Below are 26,115 nucleotides of genomic sequence, written 5' to 3'. Positions count from 1 at the left end.
ATGATAGTAAGAGAAGACCTACTTACTCAACTCAGATCGAGCCCTAGATGCATTAAGAGTTAGTTATAAAGCCGATGCTGTAGTTTTCTCACTTGATTCACATATAAGCAATTAGGTTGTAATACAAAGCGGGAATCAGTGAGTATAAATTAAAGATCCATAAATTAACTTTACATGAAGTCAAGGTGCATGCAGACACTATATCTCTCACATCAAACGCTCTCAAACTGTTGAGCCACTTTTCTGGTATTTCATCCACCTGAATCGGAGTAACAGATCTTTCAGATCAGTTTTCCCAGCTTTCAGATTCTGGGTATATTTTTAACACACCCACAGCCTGCATGATTTTCAATTTGTACTGCCAGTGTTCCTGCACCAGTGTGACAGAAGTGACGAGAGCAGAACTGAGACTGAGATCTCGGATAAATGATTTTTCTCTTTTTCAAGCAGATTCTTAATGTAAGATCATTTACGCACTGCTCCTCAAATGTCACTGCGTTTTTGCTGGTCTAAAACCAGTTCTCAGTGTATCTATTTTTAATACAGAATGAGCTTGTGAACATTAGCATATTTTATGAAATTATGGTTTTGTTGAAAAGTTTAAAGGCAAAGGTGTAGATTTGTAAAAAACTAAAATATGAAAAGAAAAGTTGTGAGATTAATCTATGCCTATTTTTTTCAAGCCATCACAGTTTTGAGTGATTATAATAGAAGCACTGAGTGTTATGTTTTCATCCGTATAATGAAAGCATAGATCTTGAGAATCGCTTCAACGATTCAACGTTGTTCTTTACATTGTCTAAAACACCAGAAAACAATGCAGAAAAAACATCAATTTAATTTATTTTTTTCTCTTTATTATTCATTTGTACAAAAGTAGACACATATAGACAGACTAAACAACAGGCAGACAGATGGACAGATAGATACACAGAAATATAGAATGATAGATAGAACAATAGATGGATATACGGACATACAGACAGATAAATATTCTAAATAAACCCAAATGGTAACACTTTATTTTGATGGTCCCTTTTGAAGATTCTGTTGACTATAAGTAACTTTGCAACTACATGTCAGCTAACTCTCATTAGATTATTAGTAGACTGTGCTTAATATCTGCTAACTCTTTATTGTGATGGTCCTCCAACAGACATTCTACTGACTATAAGTAACTTTGCAACTACATGTCAACTTATTCTAACCATAACCCAACCAGTCTACTAATACTCTACTAACACTCTAATGAGAGCTATAGGTGCAGCGTTACTTATAGTCAACAGAATGTGTTAAAGGGTCCATTAAAATGAAGTGAAACCAAACAAATGAACAACAACATGTCCCTACCAACCTATGCCCTTGCCAAGAAGCCTGTTATCAATGTGTCTAGTATTTCACATCCAGAGTGACTGGAGGGTGTCATGTTCATTGCTAAGAGCTCTGCACCACCATCAATCATGTTCTACGTCTTGATTGGGGCTTTTCCTCTGACCTCTGTGATACGGTTTGAATGATGTTACCTGCTCCAGGGTGCTTGGCGCTCTGGCTCATCTCAGCCCACTGTCTGAATCTGCCTGAAGCCGAATTCAGTAGCAGTTGTAGCCCTAGCATATATGCTGAGCTATTTAAAGCTCAGTTTAGCTGAATCTATTCTGAAATACTGTAGATGTGGACCACAAGGGAGCTCTGCTTTGACTGTGGGGATCAAAATGCCCCATAGTGGTTGTGAGATGCTTTTCATCAAGACCTTTGAATCCGTGATGGCATACTGTTAGCACAGCAAACCACCCAACCCCAAAGCAAAGAAAGAGCTATGGGCCACAGAGACTTGCTTGGGATAATGGGGATTTTAAGAAGATAAGATGGGAGCAAAAGGAGATTTGGCCTGCATGCTGGTTCTAGTTCACTCAAAAATGATTCTGTCATCATTTGTTTGTCCATGCAATAACAAGCTTCAAAAAGCACCATACAAGTAGTCCATCTCATTTGTGAGCTATATTCCAAGTATTATAAAACACAATGACAGCCTTGTGAGGAATAAACCATAATTTAAGTTGTTTTTCACTGATAATCTTCCCTTCCAGCAAGCTGTTATACACTGATCATTGAGTCTGTGAGCTGAATTAGAGAATCACATCAGACCATGAACAAATCACTCAAATCTCAAAGGACTGATTCATTCATAAATCAAACATTGTTATTTTTTCTCATGAAGCTACAGGGTGGATGTCATGTTAAATTTTTGTTTGATCCTCAAACAAATATATCATATGGCTTCAGAAGACTTGAAATAAACAGCAGTGCAGTTGTATATCAATTATGCTTTTATGGTGTTTTGTCTCAAAAAGAGCAACAAATACAAAGTTCTGTCATGAAACTCTAGATGGCACAGGCTTATAGGTCCTTAACTCAACCAGCTTGCAATCACATAATTCTCTATAGGGCACAGCTAATTGGTTCCTGCTGTATCAGTAGCCAATTAGCTCACGTGTTCAATAGGGGTGGGAATCTTTAGGCACCTCACAATCCGAAAAAAAAATCTAAGCTCATAATCGGTTCTGAAATTCTCAAAATTGATCCAGAATCGTTGGAGAGAGAATCACGATGCATCAATTATTACTCCCACCTCTAGTGTTCAACCGTCAAATATTTGGTTAGCATTTGCTGTAACAGTGCAGCGCACTTTCAGAAACCCTCCACCTTCCCCAGCTGCACTTGTATAGATCTGCTACGGGTAATTAATAAAAAAAAATTGGGAAAAAAATTTAAGGGTGAGTATATTTCAATTTTGGGTGAACTATCCCTTTAAAAAGCAAGCTAAATAAACCAAAAAATTCTTTGTTAAAATTCATACTTCCAGAGCCAGCAGCACTGCAGAGGAGACTGTTACAGTTCAAGTGTTAATTGGTGTCAGTAGTAAGTACAAAGAATTTTTATGAGGGAGCTTTATGCTTGATCTTCTCCAACAAACCCTTTTTGCGTTTATTGTGTTGTTTTCAGGAAACAATATACTCCACATAAGACCCGACAATGAACAACGAACTTACAGTTAAAGCTGCAGAACTAAAGACCATATTAAAGTAAACTGCAAATGCTATAGCATTGCTTGTAAGCATATTCTGGGAACACTGAAACCCATAAATACATTTTACAGTCAGACACTGTTCTGGATTCAGGCACAAAACCAGGGTTGAGGCTAGGTGTTGTAACAAAAGGTAGGTTGTATCACCCTCAGTTTACCCAATCAGAAATGAGCTAGAAGCGTGAAATCATGTTCATATATGTCTACCACCTTCCTGACGTGACAATATTAATTAATACAAATATTAATATTTCCAGTGTTTATTTGCTGGTTTAAATGAAAATGTTTCCTATCTGTTTATTATTTACATTACTGTTCCAAAGTTTGGGGTTTTATTTGTTTTTGAAATAAGTCTCTTATGCCCACCAAGGCTGCATTTATTTGATCAAGAATACAGTTGTACTGTTAGGGTAAACGGTAAAGAGCAGTCCTTATTCTTGGGCTTGATTACATTTTGATAGAGGTCAGGTTAAAAAAAATTTGTTACAGATGTCCGACATAGAGACAATTCTGGTTTGACAGCCAAACTTTTATTCCCATACAGCTGAACGTCACTGGCTAAATTAAGAAATCAGAAGGTTAACCTAGTCCATGTTTTATATACCTTGACGGTTTCATGGTTTTCAAAACACTACAATCCTGAAGCTGGTTAACAAGTGACAGTCTGCCTTTTAGTCTGCTAGAGTCCACCTGCTCTCATTAAATTTTAACTGTTTTTGCACTATGAAGGATTTTTTTTTAAGCATTGCTCGAGGACAACATAGCTTTTTGCTTTGAAAAGTCCTCTGAAATTGCTATGCACCAAAATAAAATGATGAATTGTGAATTCCAGCTGATACGTCACAGAACAACTCCAACTGGACCCCAACAACTTAACCTCCAACCAGGCTCCCAACTGGAGATGGGTGCCACAAAGGTTCACCGTTACTCACCGTACTCGCTGTCATAGAAAACAATGAACTTGTGCCAGCGCAGTTCAGAGACGAGCGTGATCATGACATCATTTAGACGCACAGGAGGGCGTGCGGCCAGCGTGTAGCGCTCTCCGTCTGGGCTGGGATTGAGCTGGCACTCAGCGCGGGGTGTGCCGTCTCCGTTCCTCTGAATGAACAGGTGAGGAATGTGCATGGCGTCCGTCAGAGATTGTAGCGCGTTGGCTGCAGCACATCCCGTCGACGACACCAATGCCAGTATCCCCTGATTCATGAGCTCACAGGCTAGAGAATAAAAGAGAGAGAGAGAGAGAGAGAGAAAAAACAAGGATACAGTGAGGTTAGAGAATTAAAGGGTTTAGGAGTCATAGGCACTACTTTACAACAGTTAAGCACGTTGACCATTATGGAACTTATGGTCCATTTTCATCAACCAGTGGATATTAATGCAGCAAATGTCAGGGTGATCCCATAGAGAACAGGTGGGATAATGTGCCCAGATTTCACAGGGCAAATGTAATTCTCTTTAGTGTATTGCCATATGCTGCTAATTTATTGCCTCTGTTGAACATCAGTGCAACAATTTCTCAAGGAAATCTAGTTAAAGTGGACATAAATAATTTATGACATTTTATAGATGTTACCATCTGAGAGCCGCAGGCTAGGAAGCATACGCTTATACATTTACCCTGTTTTTTTTTACAATGATAAAAAGTGGATTTCTAATCCAAACCTGTTCCAGGGTATATATATGACAATGTGCCTACTTAAAAAAGAGCATTTTGGCATAGAAAAATGGTTGTAATATTCCCAACTTAGTACACTAGAGCATTGTTTCCCATATTGTACAGCACAAAATCATTACATTTATGCACAAATGCATCTTGGGAAAGAGGTATAGTATTTGTCACAGAACTTTTGACTTCATTCTTCATTTATAAGGTTATTTCACATTCTTTTCTCATATTTAAACAAATCAAAAGTAGGTAGAGTACTTTGTTGTATTTATTTGCATTGTAATAAATATTTTACCATAGATCTCAAAAAGGGGGGGCTGTAAATTAATTTTGTCTAGTGACAGCACAAAAAAGTTTTACAACTGCAGGAGCTGGAAAATCAATTATTAATAAAACCAACAAAAAAAAAAGCATTCAAAATGCACTGAGCTGACTGTATGGAGAGCAGCTAATGGAGGTGGAATTATTCTCAAAAGTGAGAAATAAAACCCATTAGTTTCTGTAACTTTCACACAATAACTGTTTATCCACTTGTCCCCAGAGAGGCTGTGTGCTAGTTTCATTAAAGCAAAGCCTGGATTCATATTGGCTGATTGCAAAGGTTTTAAAGAACAGTTCTTAAAGACGTAGGTAGATCAATGGATTACAAATCCCAATGAAAATTAGAGGAAACACAATGGACTTTCTTTTTTTTTTAACAAAGAAACTAAATTAATAAAAAGTAAATTACTTTTTTTCTAAGAAGCTGAGTAAATAATTTTGCACAAAGCTACCAGAGAAAACATCTGAACAAACACAATTTACATTGTTATTCCAATGAATGGATCCACCTTAACTGAATACAAAATACCCTAAATCACTTACAGTGCTATAATAGGCTTTGCATGTAGGTTGCTGAACACAATCCAAAATCCCCTTTCAACATTAAATTTCTCCCAAACATTCCTCAACTTAAAAAATAAGCCTTTAGAAATAATGAACTTGTATGAACAACTGGAAAACTCCAACAAACAGACACTCCATGTAGTTTAAAATAGTACAGAAAAGACACTTGTTATACAACTTATAAAAATCTTTATTTATGGTCAAAAATTAAACACCAGAGAGGAAAACTGTAAGCCATCCACAAATCTTAGACAGTACAAAGTTAATATTAAATGCCCTTTGTTTAGTTTAGGACCCGAACATGACACATACTGTTCTTTAACACAACATTTATCTAAGCTGATATGGAAAAACACATAGAATAATGCTTTGAAAAGTAATATGACTCAGATCTTACAGATCAATTTGTCTGTTCATGAGTTATGAGATTCTTATCTCTCCACAACTATGCAAATAGTGCATTTTTTGTTATCTTTAAAATGTCTGTGTGAGCTATGGAGAAATACAGGTGTGACAAAGCCTGATAGATAAAACCATTTGCTGATTCACATCACAGAACACCATTTCCAGTGAAAAAGATGGAAAGACTGATAGAGTTAGAAAAAAAAGAAAGAAAAAGGTTTGTTAAGAGAAAAAGAAAACTTCTGCCTCCTACAGTATGTAATGCCGTCAAGATAGAGCTGACAGACAATGCAGAAACAGCCGCAACTCCATCAATCAACCAGACAACATCCCCAAACTTCAGAGCAAGAGAAACGTCCACAACCCGCAGGGCACAGCAAAACATGCCACGGGAAACCTATAAGTCATGTGAGAATGGTCATTAAACCATCTGATGTGGAAATTCCCACTGGCAGGCTCTGTTTGCTGGTCCATGAATTCTACATCTATACATTCTTACACATCATGGCGATGACAAGCGCAAAACAAAGGGATATTTCACCTAAAAACGTCTGTCATCATTTACTCACCCTCATGTTGTTCCAAACATGTATCAACTTTTTTTTTAACATAAAAGAGGAGATTTTGAAGAATGTTTTTAATCCATACAATAAAATTCAGTGGGGTCCAAAAACATTTTTGCTAAATATCTAATTTTGTATTCCACAGAAGAGAAGTCAGGTTTGAAACAACATAAGGGATATCAACATTCAGCATACTTCTCATGCAATCAGAGAGGCGAGATGGAACAATACAAGCACGCATCACTACAGTGTGAGTAGAATTCGATTAGAATTTAGTGTAATAATAACGCTGCCTCTCTCTCTAAATCCACGCATATCTTCTTATGCAGATTATGGAATATTATGGACTAATACTCAATTATAGAATCACGGTTTACGTACAGGGTGAAAGGCACCCTTTGTAATCCCTGATTTTAGAATTTGAATCAGTGCGTCTCTGCATCGTTGATATAATGCATTTAAAAATGTATTTGTCATGCAGATTAGAGGCCTTTATCACCAAACAGGATTTAAAAAATTATCTCAAGGAATATATGGGAGCTCAAATCAGAACGCAGGAATAATTTACAGTCATGCATTAACACATGGCCAAATTAAATTAATTAATCCACAGCTCACAGCAGAGTCTCTGTGTCATTGATTTGAAAAGCCCCCGTGTCGTAACATTTCCGATACGGCAATAGAGACGGTTGATAGGTGATTCTCTTACCAGAAATTACATAAGTCGTGCTGCCAGGATGATTTCACACTAACTGACAGATGTTTTCATTGGTCTTTGTGAGCATAGAAATAGACGCTGAAGGTGTTGTGGATGGGCTTCCGCCTAGCAGGGTGCTGTTTGTGGTTTGATAAGGAAGTCGTGGCCTTTACACACAGTCCATCAGTCTATGATTGGAGCTTCAAGACTGAGAAAGATAACACAGTGTGTTTGTGTATTCAGTTTGTGTAGGAGTGTGTGTATGAACAGTATGTGTGTAAGGTGGCATGTCCACTGGATAAGCTTAAAAGATTACCAGACCACAAACATCAACCCTTACAAAATCCCATAATCCTGTTGGAATTGGCATCATCAAAGTCATTCAGTGCCCTGTACTATCAGAAGGAAAACGATCCTCCATCTGTACATAATGCAAAAGCCTATAATTAGCATTTTTGTCCTAAAAACACATATTAAATCATAAATGTGCAAATTTGGAAAAATCTAACTTAATCAATATCAAACTCGACTTGAGCACTGTGATAGAACACTATGAAAGATGCTGCTCAAAAATGCTGCTTCAGCAGAGCATTTTTAGATTGCCTTGTCATAAGCGAGACTGCAAAAGACGCGAGAGGCGAGCGCAACAGTCACACACGTCCATCTAGCGCATGCTTACATAGAAGAACAATGGAAAGTTAAGTAATAAATAAGAAAATATAGAGTAACTTACATTTTTAGACACAATATTGACAGTTATTTTGTTCCAAACAAAGCTACAGCAGAAATGCTGCAACACTGATCAACACACAGTAGTGGTGTTTCCATCCTGAATGATTCTTTCATTTGATTTTTTAACAAATCAGCAGAGTGAATCACTCGAAAACTCATAAAAGAGTAATTTGTTTCGTTCCTGAATGAATCAGCGTTTTTGAACAAATCTGCTGAATGAATGATTCAATGACTCACTCCGAAAGTGTCGTTTCGTTCCTGAAAGAATCAGTGTTTTTGAATCAGTGTTTTTAAAAATTCAAAGTGAATTCGATGATTCACTTGTTAAAAAAAAACTAAAAAAAACAGTTGCTTACTAGCATAAGAATGTAATTTGCAGAGAGAGTTTTTACAGTTTTAGTTTGTCTGGAACACACAAACACATGCAAGAAAATTGACACAGACAGTGAAACACTGACTATCGCAGCAAGCTTAATCCACAGTATTATCACAACAAAACTAACAATCCCAAGTCAATGATGATGAATAAGGCAGAATAAGTTTCCCAATAACAGCTAGATTTTTTCATCACAGGCAAACAACATAAAACAGTGTGCAACGCACAAACAATACCAGACAATGAGCGAAACAACAGAGGAACTTGAAATAGACAGAGATAATGAACTAAATGATAAGCAGATGTGATGATTAATCGGTGTCCATAGAAACTAATGATTGGCGGGAAACTAAGACAAAGGAGAACATGTGACTGAAAAAACAAACTAAAAGTCCATGAAAATGAAACTAACTGAACAGAACCGGGACAAAAACAAACACATTTTTTGGCTTCTTATACACATTTGGGTCTTGTGCTCAAAGATACTGCATAGAATATTATATACTACTGTGCCATATTATATACTACTGTGCCGGAAGGAACTGACTTTTTTTCTAGTAATCATAAAGAATGTCAAACATTTAGCTCCATATGAATGTTAATATTATTATTATTATTATTATTTTACCACCAGTAATTCATAGAAGAGTATTTCTGTTTTCCCCCCTGTAAGTTGGCTGTCATTTTCCACAGGTTTTGACCTGAAGTCCCATTTACTTCCATGGATGAATGGAAGCAAAACTCTTTTCTATACAATAGAGGATAAGGATGAAAAGAAGGTGCAAGCGGGGAGGATACAGAGAGAAAGGAAGAGCTAATTCACTGCATTATTCTCCGTCATCCACACCCCACACATCTTTCCCACCACTCCTCTTCTCCTCTTCATACTAAAACCCAGTGCCAACAGGGAGATACAGGATGAAAAGAGAGTCTCCATCGAGCAGACAGCCCGGCACTAAGTCCTTCCTGGCTTTGTCAGAGTGAGTTATTCATATTGTCCCGCCCTGTCCTGTGTCCTTCATTAATACATAATGTGTAGCACCTGCAATTATGCGGAGAAAAGCTATTTCAGGTTTGATGCTCTGAATTACAACATGCTGGGAAGCAGCCTTGAAAATACAAGACTCTTGTCACAGAAATTTTACATAAAAAATTAGTTATTGACATTTTACCTTGACAGATGCCAGTTGCCAGTCTCTTTTCTTTTCTAGTAAACAGAAATTTAGTACAGCCTGGATTGAGCTTCAAATAATGAAAAACATTCTCTTTCAAACTAACAACACTTTAAAAGTTTATTTTTAAAGTTTACTTTTAAGGTTTAAAATTTTCTTATTTTACTTCTGTAAAAGGTAAAAAAATGTAAAAAGAAAATCCCCCCCCCCCCCCCCCCCAAAAAAAACCTTCAGTACTACAGATCTCAAAGAACTGTTCTGGGAGGAGAGCCTGAAGAATTGGACGAGACACTTAAGCGAGATTCTTAATCCGTGTGACTCCTCTGAAATGTCCCAGTACACCTTACAGTGGAAATAACAGGACAGAAGCCTAATCTCTTCCATTTGAGTTCTGCTCTCTAGAAATCAATGATGGTAGAGAAGCTAGTGTGTCCCAGAAGAACAGAGCAAAACAGTGTTTCAGAGGCGGCTAAACAACATTGGCTGTCCTTGTGAAAACTGCAGAATGTCCTGATCGCACATTACAAAAACATCATTCCTCAGCCACTGTGATTTTATGGCAAATCAGAATATAATACATCTATGCTGGTCCAGGTTGGTTAATGCTGGTGGACCAGGTACATAAATGCAGGAAGGGCTCTTCAGGTGAGGCACTTTGACCAAAGAAGTCTTGCTTGTTAAAGGAACACGCCAACTTTTTGGGACTTTAGCTTATTCACCGTATCCCCCAAAGTAAGATAAGTCCATACATACCCTTCTCATCTCCGTAACTCTGTCTGACGCACCCAACGCTAGCCCAGCTTAGCACACATACTGGAGGTAAACGGCTCCATCTAGCCTACTGCTCCCAATAAGTGACAAAATAACGCCAACATTTTCCTATTTACATGTTGTGATTTGAATAGTCACAGCGTGTACAAATAACAAGGTCACATGAGACACAGCCATCTTTTAACCGTACACATACTGGGAACTATATTCTCAGGAGGTGAAGCACTGCTACTTGGGCGGAGTGATTTGCTCGCAGCATCTGAGAAGCCCCGTGGTGAGGAGCAGAGAGTTCGCTCAGAGTTGGGAGTAAATCACTCCGCAGAAGTAGCAGTGCTTCGCCTTCTGAGAATATAGTTCCCAGTATGTATACGTTTGGAGTATGTGTGTCTATTTTTATGTATAAATCACCACACTGTGGCCGATAATTTTTCTAATTAGCATAGTTAGTCTATCACAGCTGGATTGCTAATTGCTCTTCTAGTTGCAGAAGCCTGTACTGTGACGGACCAGTCCTTTAAATGGGGAGACGCCAGCCTCTGTGAAAGCACTCTCCGGGGCTCAATCACATAACTGTTTCATGTTAAATCCACACCCAGATTAAAAAAAAAATCCCATATTCTGACACCCTTTCACTTCCTTCAGAAAATGATGTAACTTAACAACCAGTTGTTTAAAAGTTCTCTTTGAAGTTACAATCTTCATTCAGTGGGCTTGTGTGATAAACCCCTCAGTAGGCTTTTAATTGTTTTCTTTTTAAACAAAGTGTATGAAGCCTCTCATGAATCACAAATCTATGGGGGTGGGGTAAAAAATTCCTTTTTACTAGGAATTTCCCAGTAAATTCACTATTATTATGTATTATTTTTTTGCCACGTTCAATGATTTAATACTATATTTTAATTTGACAATACTTATATATTTTGCTTCTTTAGCTCAAAGAAAAAACAGCTATTCATTTAATAATTCAAACATAAAAATTGAAATAAAACTATCCCCTGTGGTGAAAATCAAGGTTTTAATATTGTTTATATGTCTATGAGTCAACACCATTGCCGAGTATTTTCTTCTTAAAGTCGACATGAAATCAAAATTGCCCCTATTTACTTTGTTAGCGCATATTACTAGTCTTGTGGTGAACAATTGATCCGTGCAAGTTAATACACAGAAAAAAATTGTTTGCCGTGGTAATCTTTAATCAAAATCTGAAAAGTTACTTCCGGTCTGGAATGGCGTTCCTTTTCTGATGACGTCAGTTTGACGGCTTGGGTTGAAAATGCTTAACCACTCCCCTCAAACCGTTAATCTGCTATGAGCAGAGATGGAGAGGAGGAGCGCTAGAGTAAAACCCTGCCCTCTGTTCAATATTCCATTTCACTTGGAAATACGTCACAACACTGGAGAAAATTTGTTTGCAACTTCCGGTTCACGGGGACTTTAAAACTGCAGTGAAAAAAAGACAGTCTCAAAAAAGCGGTTTGAAATTGCTGGTGTTTCTGATGTCACAAACTACCTAGTAACCAATCACGTCAACGTGCCGGCGGCCATTAGCATATCATTAACTATGCTGCAAAGCAGGAGAGTCTCAAGAGAAGCCAGGTTATCCCGGTATACTTTTCTGTTGATATGAAACATCGGGTACATTTAGCAATATAGCGGGTGAATTATGTATATGATGTATTTTATGGTGTTATGATTCACTATATGCCTTTCTCCACTGACGTTCTATCTAAGTTTTTCAAAGTGTTTCTAAGGATGCTGATTTTTAGAAGGCAGCTGTCTGACTCTGAGATGGCGAACGGGAACATGGATAGTTCCTTATTGATTATATACACTTCCAAGTATCGAGAGTGCTGGAGTACGTCATAAATAGAAAGAGGCATCAGTTTACTGTCTGGGATTTGTCTTGTTGCGTCGCACCACGCCGCATTTAGTGTAGACAACATTATCACTGATTATAATTTCCCAGAGTAACACTTTTTTTTTTTTTATCCGTGTTTTGAACACATATCGGTCGAATCTATGATCAACTAAGCCATTTATAAAAACAGTCACTTGCTCTGTTCCTGAATGAATGAAATGTTCCTGTTTTGAACGATCCGTTTGAATAAATGATTCAGTGACTCAATCATTAAGACTCGCTGCCACCTACTGGGGGCTTTAGGAAAACCTGGTCTGTTTTCATTACATCTATGCATTTATGGTTCATTTTGTAGATTCTAATTTTTAATTAGCACAATACTGCATGGTATCATAATACTTCAGCTGGTATAGTATCGTAAGAAGTATTTATGGTATCATGACAACACTATTCACTACGTGCCACTTAAAGTTGATGTAAGACGGAATGTCGTTATATATAACTTGTTAGAATTGTCCTCTGACCTTCAACAAATCAAAAGTTAACTCAAGTGTTGCTAAACAAGTATAATTTAACCACGCTAATTCTGATTGAAGCACCATGTTGGTGCAAACATGACAACAGTTAGTTAATTTTAGGATCTTCTTGGCACTAAAAATCTTCAAAGCTCAGCTGATCAGAGACTTCCCACGGCTGGCTTCTGTTCTCTCAGCGGTAACTGTGGTGAAGGAGCTAGCACACACTTTCTGCTTTAGAGTGTGGGTGACTGGTCACTTGGCGTCCTACAGAGGAAAGTTATTGAAAAGACCTTTGGGGACAATCCTGACTGGATTTATTGCGCTGCTAATTTTTTTTTAACTCGCACTGTGTTTCGTATGGTAAAAATAAGAAAAGAAAGATTCTGAGTTTCATCATCACAATGCTGATTCAATGAGACTAATTTAATCAAGTCAAAAGACAGACACAATGAATAAGAGAAAAGAGAAAGCGGAGATTAAGAAAAGGAAAACACAGACCTCAAAGAAGAAATAATGAAGACAGAAATGATGCAGACTCGAACAGAAACAAGGCCTGTGGATGAAAGATACAGATAAAAGTTTTGAATGATCAATAAATATATCTCAGTCTCACTGTAGACAGATAGAAGAAAAGAGTGAAAAGATAAATCCAGTTGTGTTTGATTTAAAATCACTAAAGGCTTCAGCAAACAGTAGCACTGGAGAACAGATAAGCACGGTCATCTTTGAAATGTCTGAAGATTGTGACATTACAAGAAGCATCAATAAATGTTGTCTTGGGGGACTTCAGTTCAGACTCACACAAACACTCTCTTACAGAGAAGTTGCCATTAAATGACAAAATGTCATGGGATTGTGTTTGCTGAGCTTATACAAACATCATAATGTAGAAATCCTGAAGACAAAAAACCATCAGATATAAGCTTTGGTGACGCATGACCTGATGGAGAGAGAGAAATAAAGAGAGGGTAAAAAATGACATAGCAGATGGTTGCCAAAATTGTATCTTCGGGACCATATGTTCAACAAAGTCCCCAAAATGTGACTCCAGTTTGAATTCATGTGACATTTACGTCTGAAGGCTGATGTGATGACGTTTGCTCTTGTGACTAGGAGAGATCCTTAATCTCTTTTAAATGCATGGAATATTGAAAACAGAGCACAGGTGTCACTCTTTCTTTCTCGCTCCCCCTCTCATCAGGTATATCTTCTCTCCTCTCACTCTCTCTCATCTTTGGTCTGACATTAACTTTCAAAGGATCCAGTCTATAGTAGAATGAGAGGTAGCCAAATGTCACTGAGAGTGTTTGATGGACAATCCGCCTCCCTTTAAATCATTGTTGCACCTGTCTTAAAGGGACAGTACACCAGGACCTGTTCTATACAATTCTGGCATTGTTTGCTCACTTGCATATCTTTCCAAACCCATATGATGTTATTATATATGGAACAAAAATGGAGAAATATTTCTGGAATGAATGGGATCCCATACTGTTTTAAAGAGCCACTATAATATCAGCAAAAAAAAAAAAAAAAGTTAAATCTTTCAAAGTCTGAGGTTTATTTACTGCGAAAATGGCAACAGCAGTTCACTGCAAATAATCTTCCGTAATCACTGATTCATTCCTGCTAGATAATTTACTTGGACTTGTGTAATTGAACCCACCATAATGAATGTCTGCCAAGCTCTACAACCAACTCCCAAGATAAATCAGGAGGCATGCCAGCATTATAACAGGATAAATAAACAATGTCATATTCTAGTCTATCTACTTTCACGACTCCAGAGTGCTGATCCGACTGTGGGACATCAAGTGAGTCATATAATGGAGTTCAACATACTTATGCAGAGCATCATGTAAACTGTAGCCATCACACTAAACTCGACTTTGGGGGACAAAACGTCTAATTTATGAGGCTAGAAAATTCCCAGGTTTGCTGATAACAGTAAAAATTACCTCAAGAGATAAGAGTCATGGAAAGATATGCCGATGCACTTAATGTGCTGTTGGGTTTACTGCCGACCTTTAGACTTTTTTTTGATGGAATATATATCAATAATCTTTTATGTATTTGTTACACTTAAGTTCAGTTAGTTTCATTTTCATGGACTCTAAGTTTTTGTTTTCATCAGTCACAAGTGTTCTTTGGCTGCGTTTACACTTGGCATTAACATGCGATCACCATGATCCGATCAAGCAGATCAGATCATAAGCCAATCAGGACATGGTGCATTTACACCTGTCCACATCAAGTGGCTTCTGTGTCTGGATAACAGATCGGATCTCGCATTCACGCAAAAAAAAAAAGAAGAAAAAAAGGATGGCTGCAGTGCAAAATCGACCTGAAGTGGTGGGTTTTCTTTTAAAACCAGTTTTCAGTCGGGGGACATTTTACAAATCTCACAAAATGAGGAGGATGAAGAGGCTGCAAGTGCTAATAATGTGGATAGATGCCGTAATGGAAACGGTACAGAAAAATACATGTTCTTTACAGAAAATGAATGGTTCTGCAACTTTTGGGTGTGAAGGCAAACATTTCAGTATATTTGCGATGTAGGGGAGAGCGGGGCACAACCTAACGTGGGGCTAGTTGTAACACCCTTGTTTTAAATACTTCCACACATGCTAGCATGACGAAACTTAGTGTATTTTCTAGTTGCCATATCAACACTATATAGAGAAAAAATTGCGCCACAATTCAGAAATCTTCGGAAGATATCACTGAACATTTATATAACCATAGCAAATGTTAATTTCTTATTTAAAAATGTCATCTCTATTTTTGGTGCTTTTTTAAAATTAGACACATCTGATATTATTTTAATCTCCAATGTGTTATTACAGTTGATATAGTTCTTTAATGCTTCGCTAACGAGCAGAAGACACTAGCAGGGTTTAAATCCCAGTTGTGCAGGTGCACGGGCACGTTATACCACTGTGTTACAATCAGCCCCTATTAGAACTATGCTATTCTAGTCTATACTTTTATGAATGCTATTGAGAAAACATTAGAAAAAAGGTGAATAAAGACTACTCATTATTGGAAATTATGCATTATTATTATGTTTTGAACTATGTTGTATAGCTGTGTTTTCTGGTGTGTTCGTTGTCAAACTCAAAAATTATTTCATATGAAAAAGTTAATAATTGTATTTTATTGAGAAAATATTTTAGTTTGTCTTGTATATTTTTTTATTAGATCAGATATCATATGGTCATGTTACAATGTACCCTATCTATGGGGCATTTTGTCACTTCCATTCCATTCTTTCGGGGTATATCAAGAAAAAAAGTATACACTGTATTAATAAAACAAAACCACATACTTACATGTACTAGACATGTGGGAAAAAAGAAATACTCTGAACCCTAAGTAGGTTTACAAAACGGAGAAAGTCAAAAAGCGGATTTAACCATCATATTAATTTGTGACGAAAAGTAAATTATATAATGATATTCAGATATATCTACTGTCGACAAAAATACTGATTAATTTTTTTTTTTAAATAGTTTTGGGTTTGGGTTGTTTAAGGTTTATTTAAATTGCTTCAGCAAATTTTAATAAAGCAATTTGAAAAGTAACAAACACTTTTTTTTTTTTCTTTTTTTTTTAGTGCACCTTCTCTGGCTCTCAAAAATAAGTATTAGATATGACTGATTTCAGTTGACGTTATGGGCTTCAAATTCCACAAAAACAGCTTCACTCTGCTGGACAAACACACCATCTGACATTTAGGCCTGGAAGCAGGAGGCTGAGCTTGAAATTATTCATTTGGAGTTTTCCGTCAGACCCAAAAACTAAGGAACATAATGTGCTTCTTCTGTTCTGTATGCAAGCAAGACCCTGCATGTTTTTTTCTTTTTTTTCTTTTTTCTTTTGTCTCTCTGTTTTTACTTAGTCTTGTTTCATCATTTTATTGTCTTTGATCAATATATTATTACTGCGTATTGTGACGTCAAGTGAAAGGTATCTAAATGTTGTATTCGGTTCTTGTCAAAAAGTCCTCTTGGCTGACAAGCCATAGCCAGAAGATTGGGGAAAAACATTATCATATCTGCTTGATTGGCTGATTATTAGGCAGAGTTTAAGAAACAGCTCCCTGCTGAGGTATGTCTCTCTGTGTGTCAAACTAACAGTTTTTCTCTTTCATTTGCATCCAATAGAGCTTCTAGAGAGGCATATGACATCTGAAATAACATCACACAAAATAAATCATTATTAAATTGAATGTTCATTTTTCATTTTTCCTCATTTAAACAAAAAGTTTAAAATTATAGTCTACCCCAGATAAATACTCTAAAAACAGCTTTATTTTAGCATAAAAACAGTTATTTTATGTGTTATTACAGTGTTGCAGTGTTATTTTGTCACATGTTATGTCACATATGACATTTTGAGATCACGTGACCAGTCAAAAACTTGACCTAAATTCGAATCATTTTACTCATTTATTACTGGACAACAGAAATAGCTGTAATTAGGCTACAAGCAGAATAACTAAACATGACACAAGGTTGGATCTATTTGGGAATCAAATTAATATTGTCACTAATCTCCATTGTTCTTGCCAAAATAGGGACTGAAGAGTTAGAAATAATTTTTTTTTTTTTTTTTTCATTTTCATGTCATGACTTACTGTACCCTCAGTGTAACTTATAAAATATGAATACGTTTTGATGCGTTTATTTATTTCCATTCTCCAAGGCCATAATGTACTTTGTAATAGCGATGGCTGGGCTGATGCCATTAGTACCAGGGCTTAATGTTTGCTCACAGAAGCATGTGGGCCGCATTTAATGTCTGGCAGGATGTGAGCATTGGCTTGACTTTGCTTGGCTAACGGCAGGTACCCACATTTGAAGCTAATGAATCTCTCTCCCTGCGTTTTAGCATGTCTGTTCTCTTTAGAGGGCAATGAGGCTTAAAGCTACAGAACACAGCATCTGGGTAATATGCTTTTTAGTGTAAGGCTGTTTGCGCATTCATTTGTGAAAGGATTATGAACCATTTTTAACATTAGCTGAACATGCTAATGCATCCGTTTTCAGGTTGCGGCCTAGATGTGAACAACTTCTGTAAGAATTTAACATTATTGCGCATATTTTCAGTCATAAAAACCCTTTTAAACATACAAAATTTTGAATTACACAGCATTTATCAAATAATTATTTTAATAACATGGGAGCTATTGTCATAAACCGTCCAAAAATAGTGTAAAGAGACAACTCGAGAAATTCAGTAAAATATAGAAACCAATTGTAAGTATAGTGGAGTACAATGAATTGATTTTAAAGCTACAATATGTAATTTTTTCGCTGCTAGGGGTCGCTAACCTCTTACAATAACAAAGGCGTAGGTTGATGATGCAGTGAATAAGCGGAAATCATGGAACTTGTCATCATGCCGATGGATCTAATAATGTTTATGGATGAGTGAATACATTGATGTTTTTAACATGACTGTGGTATGAAGCAGGTCGTGATTGCTAATGAGAGACAACTATCAGTGCCACACATGAGTCCCGCGGATATAAAGGAATGAGGACATTTCATTCTACCGAACTACACGCAAGTGCTGAATTACTACTCATATGGGTCAGTTTATTTGACGAATGAAACTTGTGAGATAACGCAGCGCTGTTTCACTTGGTCTTCACTATCACACTAAACTGCATTTGAGTGTGTTGAAAGCTATAGGGCCCTATTTTAACGATCTGAAACGCAAGTGTCAAAGCGCACAACGCAAGTAACTTTGTGGGCGGGTCTTGGCGCTGTTGCTATTTTCCCGGCGGGATAAATGACTCTTGCGCCAGGCGCAAATCTAAAATGGGTTGGTCTGAAGTAGCTTCATTATTCATAGGTGTGGTTTGGGCGTAACGTGAAATAAACCAATCAGAGCGACATCTCACATTCCCTTTAAGAGCAGGCGCTCTTGTTCTAAAGCGGATTCCTATTATAACGGCGGATTTGCCAGGCGCGCGCCAGGAGCGGTTCACAGCCAAGGAGAGCAACGCTCTCGTCAGGGACGTTGGGGATGGAGAAACCCACCCAAATTAACTTCGGTTAAAAAGGCGTATGATAATTTGGGTAAATGTGTAAGCTAGATGTATGCTTTTATAATAAATTATCTATCTATCTATCTATCTATCTATCTATCTATCTATCTATCTATCTATCTATCTATCTATCTATCTATCGTAATAATGTATGATTTGCAAAAATGAAAACTGCTGCTTCTGTGTAGATGAGAGAATCAAAGTGTATGTTGTGCACACGCTACATTGATTATGGCCAAGCATGCGCCCTTAAAATAACATATGAATAACATGCGCAACGCGCCACTGACTTTAAACAATTTTTTCCTGGTTAGTGGCGCAATTGTTTTCTAAACCTGCAAAATAGCATGAAGGAACGTTTGCGCCGGAACACGCCTCCTCTTTGCGCTGAACCGCCCCGGGGAGCGCAAGTTCATTCCCTAGTTTAGCGACGTGCTTCTGTGGAGGGAAAAGCGCGCTTTGCGTGGGTGCAAACTAGGAATGATACATGCGTCAGTGTACAAAGTCAATTGCGCTGGGTGCAAGATAGGGCCCATAATGTTATTCTATGTGTTAGTTTGTTGGCTGTATGAGACTAGCATTAAGCTAGCTCAACACTAGAATAACATACTGATCATATTCTATCATTTCATCATGTTGAGCTATATAACATTGATTCGTTCTCACCTGTCTAATAAAGTACATGCAAGAGCAGCATCCCTCTCAAGCCGTGACTTGTGAAGCTCTGTCAAGTCAAAGTTAGTTGCGGACTTGGAGCTCTCGGCATCTCGAAAACGCCACGCCGCTATTGATCCTCGTTGTATTTCTCCTTTTGTCCCAAAGTCTGTTTGCCATGGTCCATAATGTTTGAACGAAACAACAAAAGTGTAAGCGTGCCGCTAGACGTAACGCAGTTGTCCATGTCTGTTGCCATGGTTACTATGGCAGTATGAGCGGAAACCAGGGATAACGTGGATATTATGTCATTGACATGAGACAAGTTACAAGGGACGAGCACTGTGTAAAATTGTGAATTTCTCTTTATTTACAAATTCTTTACACAATTGAAAGAAATATATAACACTGTGCAAGTGTTTTTTGGATATTTTGATAAAAGATTCTTACATATTGTACTTTTAAGGTATAATCCTATAATGAATGAAAAAACTTGTGAAGGTATGGAAGAACCTCTGGCTATTATTAATGTAATGACACCGACAAAAATAATAATATTCTAACCTAATATGATCAGTATTCCTTGTGCTCTGATATTTCAAAAGGTCCAAGTGTCTTATCGCACTTAGGGAAGTTTAATTTTAGAAAACCTCCCACAGACCTGCGTCAGGTACTTTTATTACTGGGGAAAAAACTCAAATTCGACCATTAATGTGGCGGTAAGCAGCACTTAGGGATGGCTTATTAAAGAGTGGAAACCTGATGAGTATAATTAGCTCATATGTTTCCCTCGACAGATGCGCTGGGGACATTAATGTGTTAGTAAAATCTCTCTTGGATGCAAGCTTACCACTGATTATGCCGATATTGTCACAAACAAATGCAGGCTGCATTTAAATGTACATTAAAGAGGACTGCACCAATCATCATATAACGGGAGCAAGCTAGGACCAAATGTCAGATTAACACTATATATGATTCAATAAAAAACAAAACATTGCATTGCATTAAATATAAATAATGCAAGGATAAAATGCTCAGAGAAATGAGGGACAATGCTTGAACTAATGCCCTTAGTATAGCTTTACAACTACTTTTTTCACAAATACTCAAGCTTTTCTGTAATGAGCATGTAAAAGAAAATTTTAGCAAGTAATTAAAATTTCCCTAACACTAATTAGTGTTTTTTTTTTTTTATTCTTAAAAGCTTCCTGTTATATTTCATTAAGATGGTTGCAACATGATGCTTACTGCATTGCAAGAGAGAGAGGTCTGCTTCATTCTACAGGCCTCCAGACAGGTGTCTCTTTACTGTGCTGTTGCACTTACCAGTGATCCTAAAGCGGCACTGTTGACTCGGTGGGCAACATCTAAAATTAGAAGCAGAGCTGATGCTGATTCAGGCCACGCTCAGAGCCCAGGCTGTTTCATTAAAGAGATGGGTATGCCCTATAGGTCACAGACTCAGACAGGATCTGTCACGAAAAACCCCTGAGTCAATGCCTCCGTCCTCGCCTACACATGCTGCTCCAGAGATGCATTACAGAGCAAACAGAGAGTTTTAATGATCAGTGGAGATGCTAGTGGTGAGCTAGCATCAGTTCTGACTTCAACCTGTATTTGTATTTAGCTTAAACATGAACAGTTTTGAACCATTCTGTATAGTGTTCCTGTAGCTCATACTGTATGGTAGAGCATTAACAACACCATAGAACAATGTGTTCACTCAAACTGAATCAAACTGAACTGAACTGAATCAAACTGATCTGAATAACTGAACCCAACAACTGAACTAAATCAACGTGGGCTGCATTTCCCGTACAACAACGTAACTTGCTGCTAATATATATATTAATTAGCTGTTTTTGTACAGCTAAACATAACTTGAAGTGGGTGACACCAGACGTATTCAAGTTACAAATGGCCGCATCTGCTTTTACGTGTAAAGCTACAATATGTAAGATTTTTGTAATAAAATGTCCAAAAATCACTTGCACCGTGTGATATATTTCCGGCAGCTATGTACTTACAATATCCCAAAAGTTCCCAAAGATTTCAGAGAAAATCCAATTTTAAATAATGTCTCGTCAATATCGCCCGGTCCCTCTTGTCGCCTGTCAATGATGTAATATCCGCGTTATCCCTGGTTTCCGCTCGCACTGCCATAGTAACCATGGCGACAGACGTGGACAACTGCGTTACGTCTAGCGGCACGCTCACACTGTTGTTGTTTCGTTCAAACATTATGGACCATGGCAAGCAGACTTTGGGACAAAAGGAGAACTAAAACGAGGATCAATATCAGCGTGGCGTTTTCGAGATGCCGAGAGCTCCACGTCCGTGAAAAACTTTAGAGGTGAGCAAATGTACATAAAACTAATCAATGTTATAATGCTCAACATGATGAAATGTTAGAATATGATCAGTATGTTATTCTAATGTTGATCTAGCTTACTGCTAGTATCATACAGATAAACTAACACATAGAATAGCATTATAACTTTCAACACACTCAAATGCAGGTTAGTGTGATAGTGTAGACCAAGTGAAACAGCGCTGCGTTATCTCACAAGTTTCATTCGTCTAATAAACTGACCTGGGTGAGTAGTAATTCAGCACTTGCAGGTAAGTTAGTTCGGTAGAATGAAATGTCCTTATTCCTTTATATCCGCGGGACTCACGTGATATCTGTCTCTCATTAGCAATCGCGATCTGCTTCATACCACAGTCATGTTAAAAACATCAATGTATTCTTTTTTTTCTTTTTATACCTTTATTTTTTTACAGGCAAGTCATTAAGAACAAGTTCTTATTTAAAATGGCGGCCTGACAAGTGGAATAACCACTTAGGAAAAGGGAAGGAGGGCTAAAATAAATGCATTAGAAATACAGGATACAATTTCATAAAAATACAATTTAAAACACAACACAGGAGACAACAGACACTTATAACCAGCTAATACATAGAAGTGATAGTGGGTGAGTCATCAAAATCTATTTACTGAAATTTTTTTTTGAAAAAAATAATAATTATTATGAAAATTGAAATTAGTGTATCCAGTTTAAGAATATTTTGCAGAGCGTTCTAATCGCGAGCGGCAGCAGATTGAAAAGATGCAAGACCAAAGGCAGAGTTGGTTTTTGGAACGCTTAATTGAAGATGGAGTGAAGACCGGGTATTGTATGTGACAGGCTTTAGCTGCAGTAGGTGACCTAAGTAAGGAGGTGAGCGGCCGAGAAGGGGCTTGTAAATGAAGGTGATTATGAAGGGAGGGCCAGTTGACAGATGAATATAACGTGCAGTGGTGTGTATTGAAAGGAGCATTTGTGGCAAACCTGATAGCGGAATGGTAAAGAGTGTCAAGTTTTGATAGAGTGGACTTGCAAGCAACCCTATATATAGTGTCTCCATAGTCTAACATGGGTAGAATGGTCATTTGAATAAAAGTAAGTTTGGCAGAAGTGGTGAAGGAAGAGCGGTTTCTGTAAAAGAAACCAAGCTTGGCCTTGACCTTAGATTGCAGCTTTGATATGTGGATGGAGAAAGAAAGTGAAGTTTCCAGCCAGATGCCCAAGTATTTATATGCAGTGACTTGTTCTAGAATAGCCCCATTGCAGGTGGTGATGTTAAGGGCAGGAGGAGGCGTAGTACCCTTACGGTAAAACCACATGATTTTTGTTTTGGAGGTATTGAGAGTGAGTTTGAGTTGTGTAAAGGACTGCTGTAGTTGGAAAAAGCAATCTTGCAGGGTAGCTTGAACAGCATCTGGGGAGGAACCTGCAGACATGGGGACTTGTGACTTGGTGACTTGGACTCGAGTCGACTCGAGTCGCTGTTTTTATGACTTGTGACTTGACTTGACAAAAAATAAAATACTTGAGACTTGACTCGGACTTGGAAGTTGAAGACTCGGGACTTGACTTGAGACACGATGACTTGAATGACTTGAGTGTTAATCAGGCTCCTTGCGGACATCCGCGTGCCTCCCATTTTTTATGACTGCGCTGTCAAGTATGCACGGTCACTAGGCTAAACAGCGCAAGCTGATCTACTGCGCATGCGTTGAACGCTTTCACCGAGCGGACCTCAGCAGAAAGTATAAATACAAGTAGTCCGCGTCCGAGCTGTGCGCAGCTGTCGTGTACGCGTCCAAACTGGAGTATAACAGAGGCTTAAGCAGGCCGTCAAAAAAAAACGCGTGTATGTGTGTCTGTGTGTGTGTGTGTGAGAGAGAGAGAGAGAGAGAGAGAGAGAGAGAGAGAGAGAGAGAGAGAGAGAGAGAGAGAGAGTGTGAGAGAGTGAGGGAGTGTGTGTGTGTGTGTGTGTGTGTGAGAGAGAGAGAGAGAGAGAGAGAAAGTGTGTGTGTGTGTGTGTGTGTGTGTGTGTGTGTGTGCGTGTGTGTGTGTGTGTGTGTGAGAGAGAGAGAGAGAGAGAGAGTGTGTGTGTCTGAGAGAGAGAGAGAGAGAGAGAGAGAGAGAGAGAGAGAGAGTGTGTGTGAGTGAGTGAGTGAGAGAGAGCGAGAATGAGTGTGTGTGTGTGTGTGTGTGTGTCTGCGTGTGTGTGTCTGCGTGTGTGTGTGAGAGAGAGGAGAAATGTAACAAAGTTTAATGTTGTACGTAAACTGTGTTTGAGAGATAGAGAAGGAGGTGTTCAGAGAGGAGTCTGTTAGATGTTAAGCTGTTATTTGTTTTATGGACTCAATGTTGAAAATTTTAAACATTTCAAACACTGTTGGCAGAAGTGAAAAATAAATAATTTTATGAAGTTACAATTTTGTTTGATCCCATTATGTATTTTACTGAACATGAGTAGGCTATTTACAATGCAAATCCAAATTATTGTAATTTACTGACAGTTACTTATTTCTTGTCTTTTCACTTTATTAAGATCAGATTCTGCAGATAAAATTATAATAATAAGGTGACTTGACTTGGACTTGACTTGACCTACTACAGGACTTGACTTGACTTGACTTGACATAGCCTGTGACTTGACTTGACTTGACTTGCCCAAGAAAAAAATACTTGGGACTTACTTGAGACTTGAAGGTTAAGACTTGAGACTTACTTGAGACTTGCACATGTGTGACTTGGTCCCATCTCTGGGAACCTGTGGCATAAAGGGGAACCTGTGGCATAAAGGAGAACCTGTGGCATAAAGGAACCTGTGGCAGGGGAGAACCTGTGGCATATTCACTCATCCATAAACATTATTAGATCCTTCGGCATGACGGCAAGTTCCATAATTCCGCTTATGCGTCATCAACAAATACACCTTTGTTATTGTAAGAGGTTAGCGACCCCTAGCGGTGAAAAAAATGACATATTGTAGCTTTAACAACCATAGTATGATACATTGTTGAAGAAACCAACAAGCTAGTTACGACTGTTTCCCGAAACCGTATTGTCAGAAATTTGTCATTCAACCTTTTTGGTTAATGATGTCACACAGGTGGTGGAGTAAAAACGTATTTTAATTAATCCGTTTGAGATCGAAATAATGCCAGATTTTTGCTATAAATACTGAAATGGTATTTGAGGACTAATTCTCATTTTTCTCAGTTATTTTGCTTTATTTCCAGATTCAGTCATTGGCTCCTTCTTGATTACTAGAGAATATATGCACATGTGCACTCTTCAAAAACGGTGCTTTAAATCTCTTTACAAACTAAAAGACGTATATTCTAAATAAAATATATAGATTGTACTGAATGTCAGCTTGCTTATTTTGCTCAAGATAAGGATTATCTATTCGATTAAGGATAAAGTCCACGTCGTGCAAATAGGAAACTATGCTTCTACCAACTTTGCAATGCTGTTTGCGAATGTTCATTGGAACTATGGTTTTGTGAAACACAGACTCACTGAACTATATGCTGATGTGACGGAACTTGTGATCATAGTCGGCTTACGTTGCTTTTGGGTAACGCACCCCTGAACTGAACCAAACTGAATCAACCGGAACTGAACTAAACCAAATCTACCAAACCTGAACTGAATTGACTCTAACTGTAACTGAACCAGACCAAACCAAATTGAACTGGCAATCACTGCCATTCACAAAAGCTCACAAAATGTATACGTAATTTATGTAATTTATTCAAAAGCTAAGAAGGATAGGAGTAAAGACCTCCAGAGCCAAAATTAATAAATACTGATGGCCTAATGGTTAAAGATATGGGCTACTGGTTTGAATCTGGTTGAGATGAGACATCCTTTTTGTTCTGACACTCTTGAGCAAGACACATAACCTGACTTGGCTCCAGCAGAACTGTTCCTGTAATTAAATCTGTGTCTAACACGTCACATGGGATGAAAGCGTCTGCTAAATGACTAGTAACTAGGCAGGCATCAGACAATGACACACTTATGGCGAAGTATGTCTGCCTCATCACTGGAGGCCTATAGCCCGAAACTGGCATCTCCTTGAAGACCACAGACAAGATTACAGGAAAGAAATGCTTTGTACAAGGTTGATGCCTACAGTCAGTACATTGCTTTAAAGAAATGCAAAACCTTTGAATATAATTTGAATATTAGCCAAAAGCTTTTTTTGCGTTCTTTGTGAAAACAACAATCTGCCACGGTCAGCACATCTGAAACAGTCCATCTGCGTGAACGAATAAAACTACACAGCCACAGGCAGTCCGAGTGATTCTCTCCAAATCATGCTTC

The 26,115-nt window shown here is 37.9% G+C and overlaps 1 protein-coding gene across 3 annotated transcripts in view; it reads right to left on the bottom strand.

The window, feature by feature from the left end:
• Positions 1-26,115, bottom strand: part of grid1a (glutamate receptor, ionotropic, delta 1a) — a 293,828-nt gene that overhangs the window by 115,642 nt on the left and 152,071 nt on the right. For all 3 annotated transcript variants that reach the window (XM_084393494.1, XM_084393495.1, XM_084393493.1), the window contains exon 3: positions 4,018-4,302. In XM_084393494.1, the coding sequence (XP_084249620.1) occupies positions 4,018-4,302 (285 nt within the window). The remainder of the gene's footprint in view (positions 1-4,017; positions 4,303-26,115) is intronic.

The sequence above is a fragment of the Rutilus rutilus genome (assembly GCF_951802725.1).
Source record: "Rutilus rutilus genome assembly, chromosome: 21".
NCBI classification, from domain to species: domain Eukaryota; kingdom Metazoa; phylum Chordata; class Actinopteri; order Cypriniformes; family Leuciscidae; genus Rutilus; species Rutilus rutilus.
This window is presented reverse-complemented; position numbering and strand designations above follow the sequence as displayed.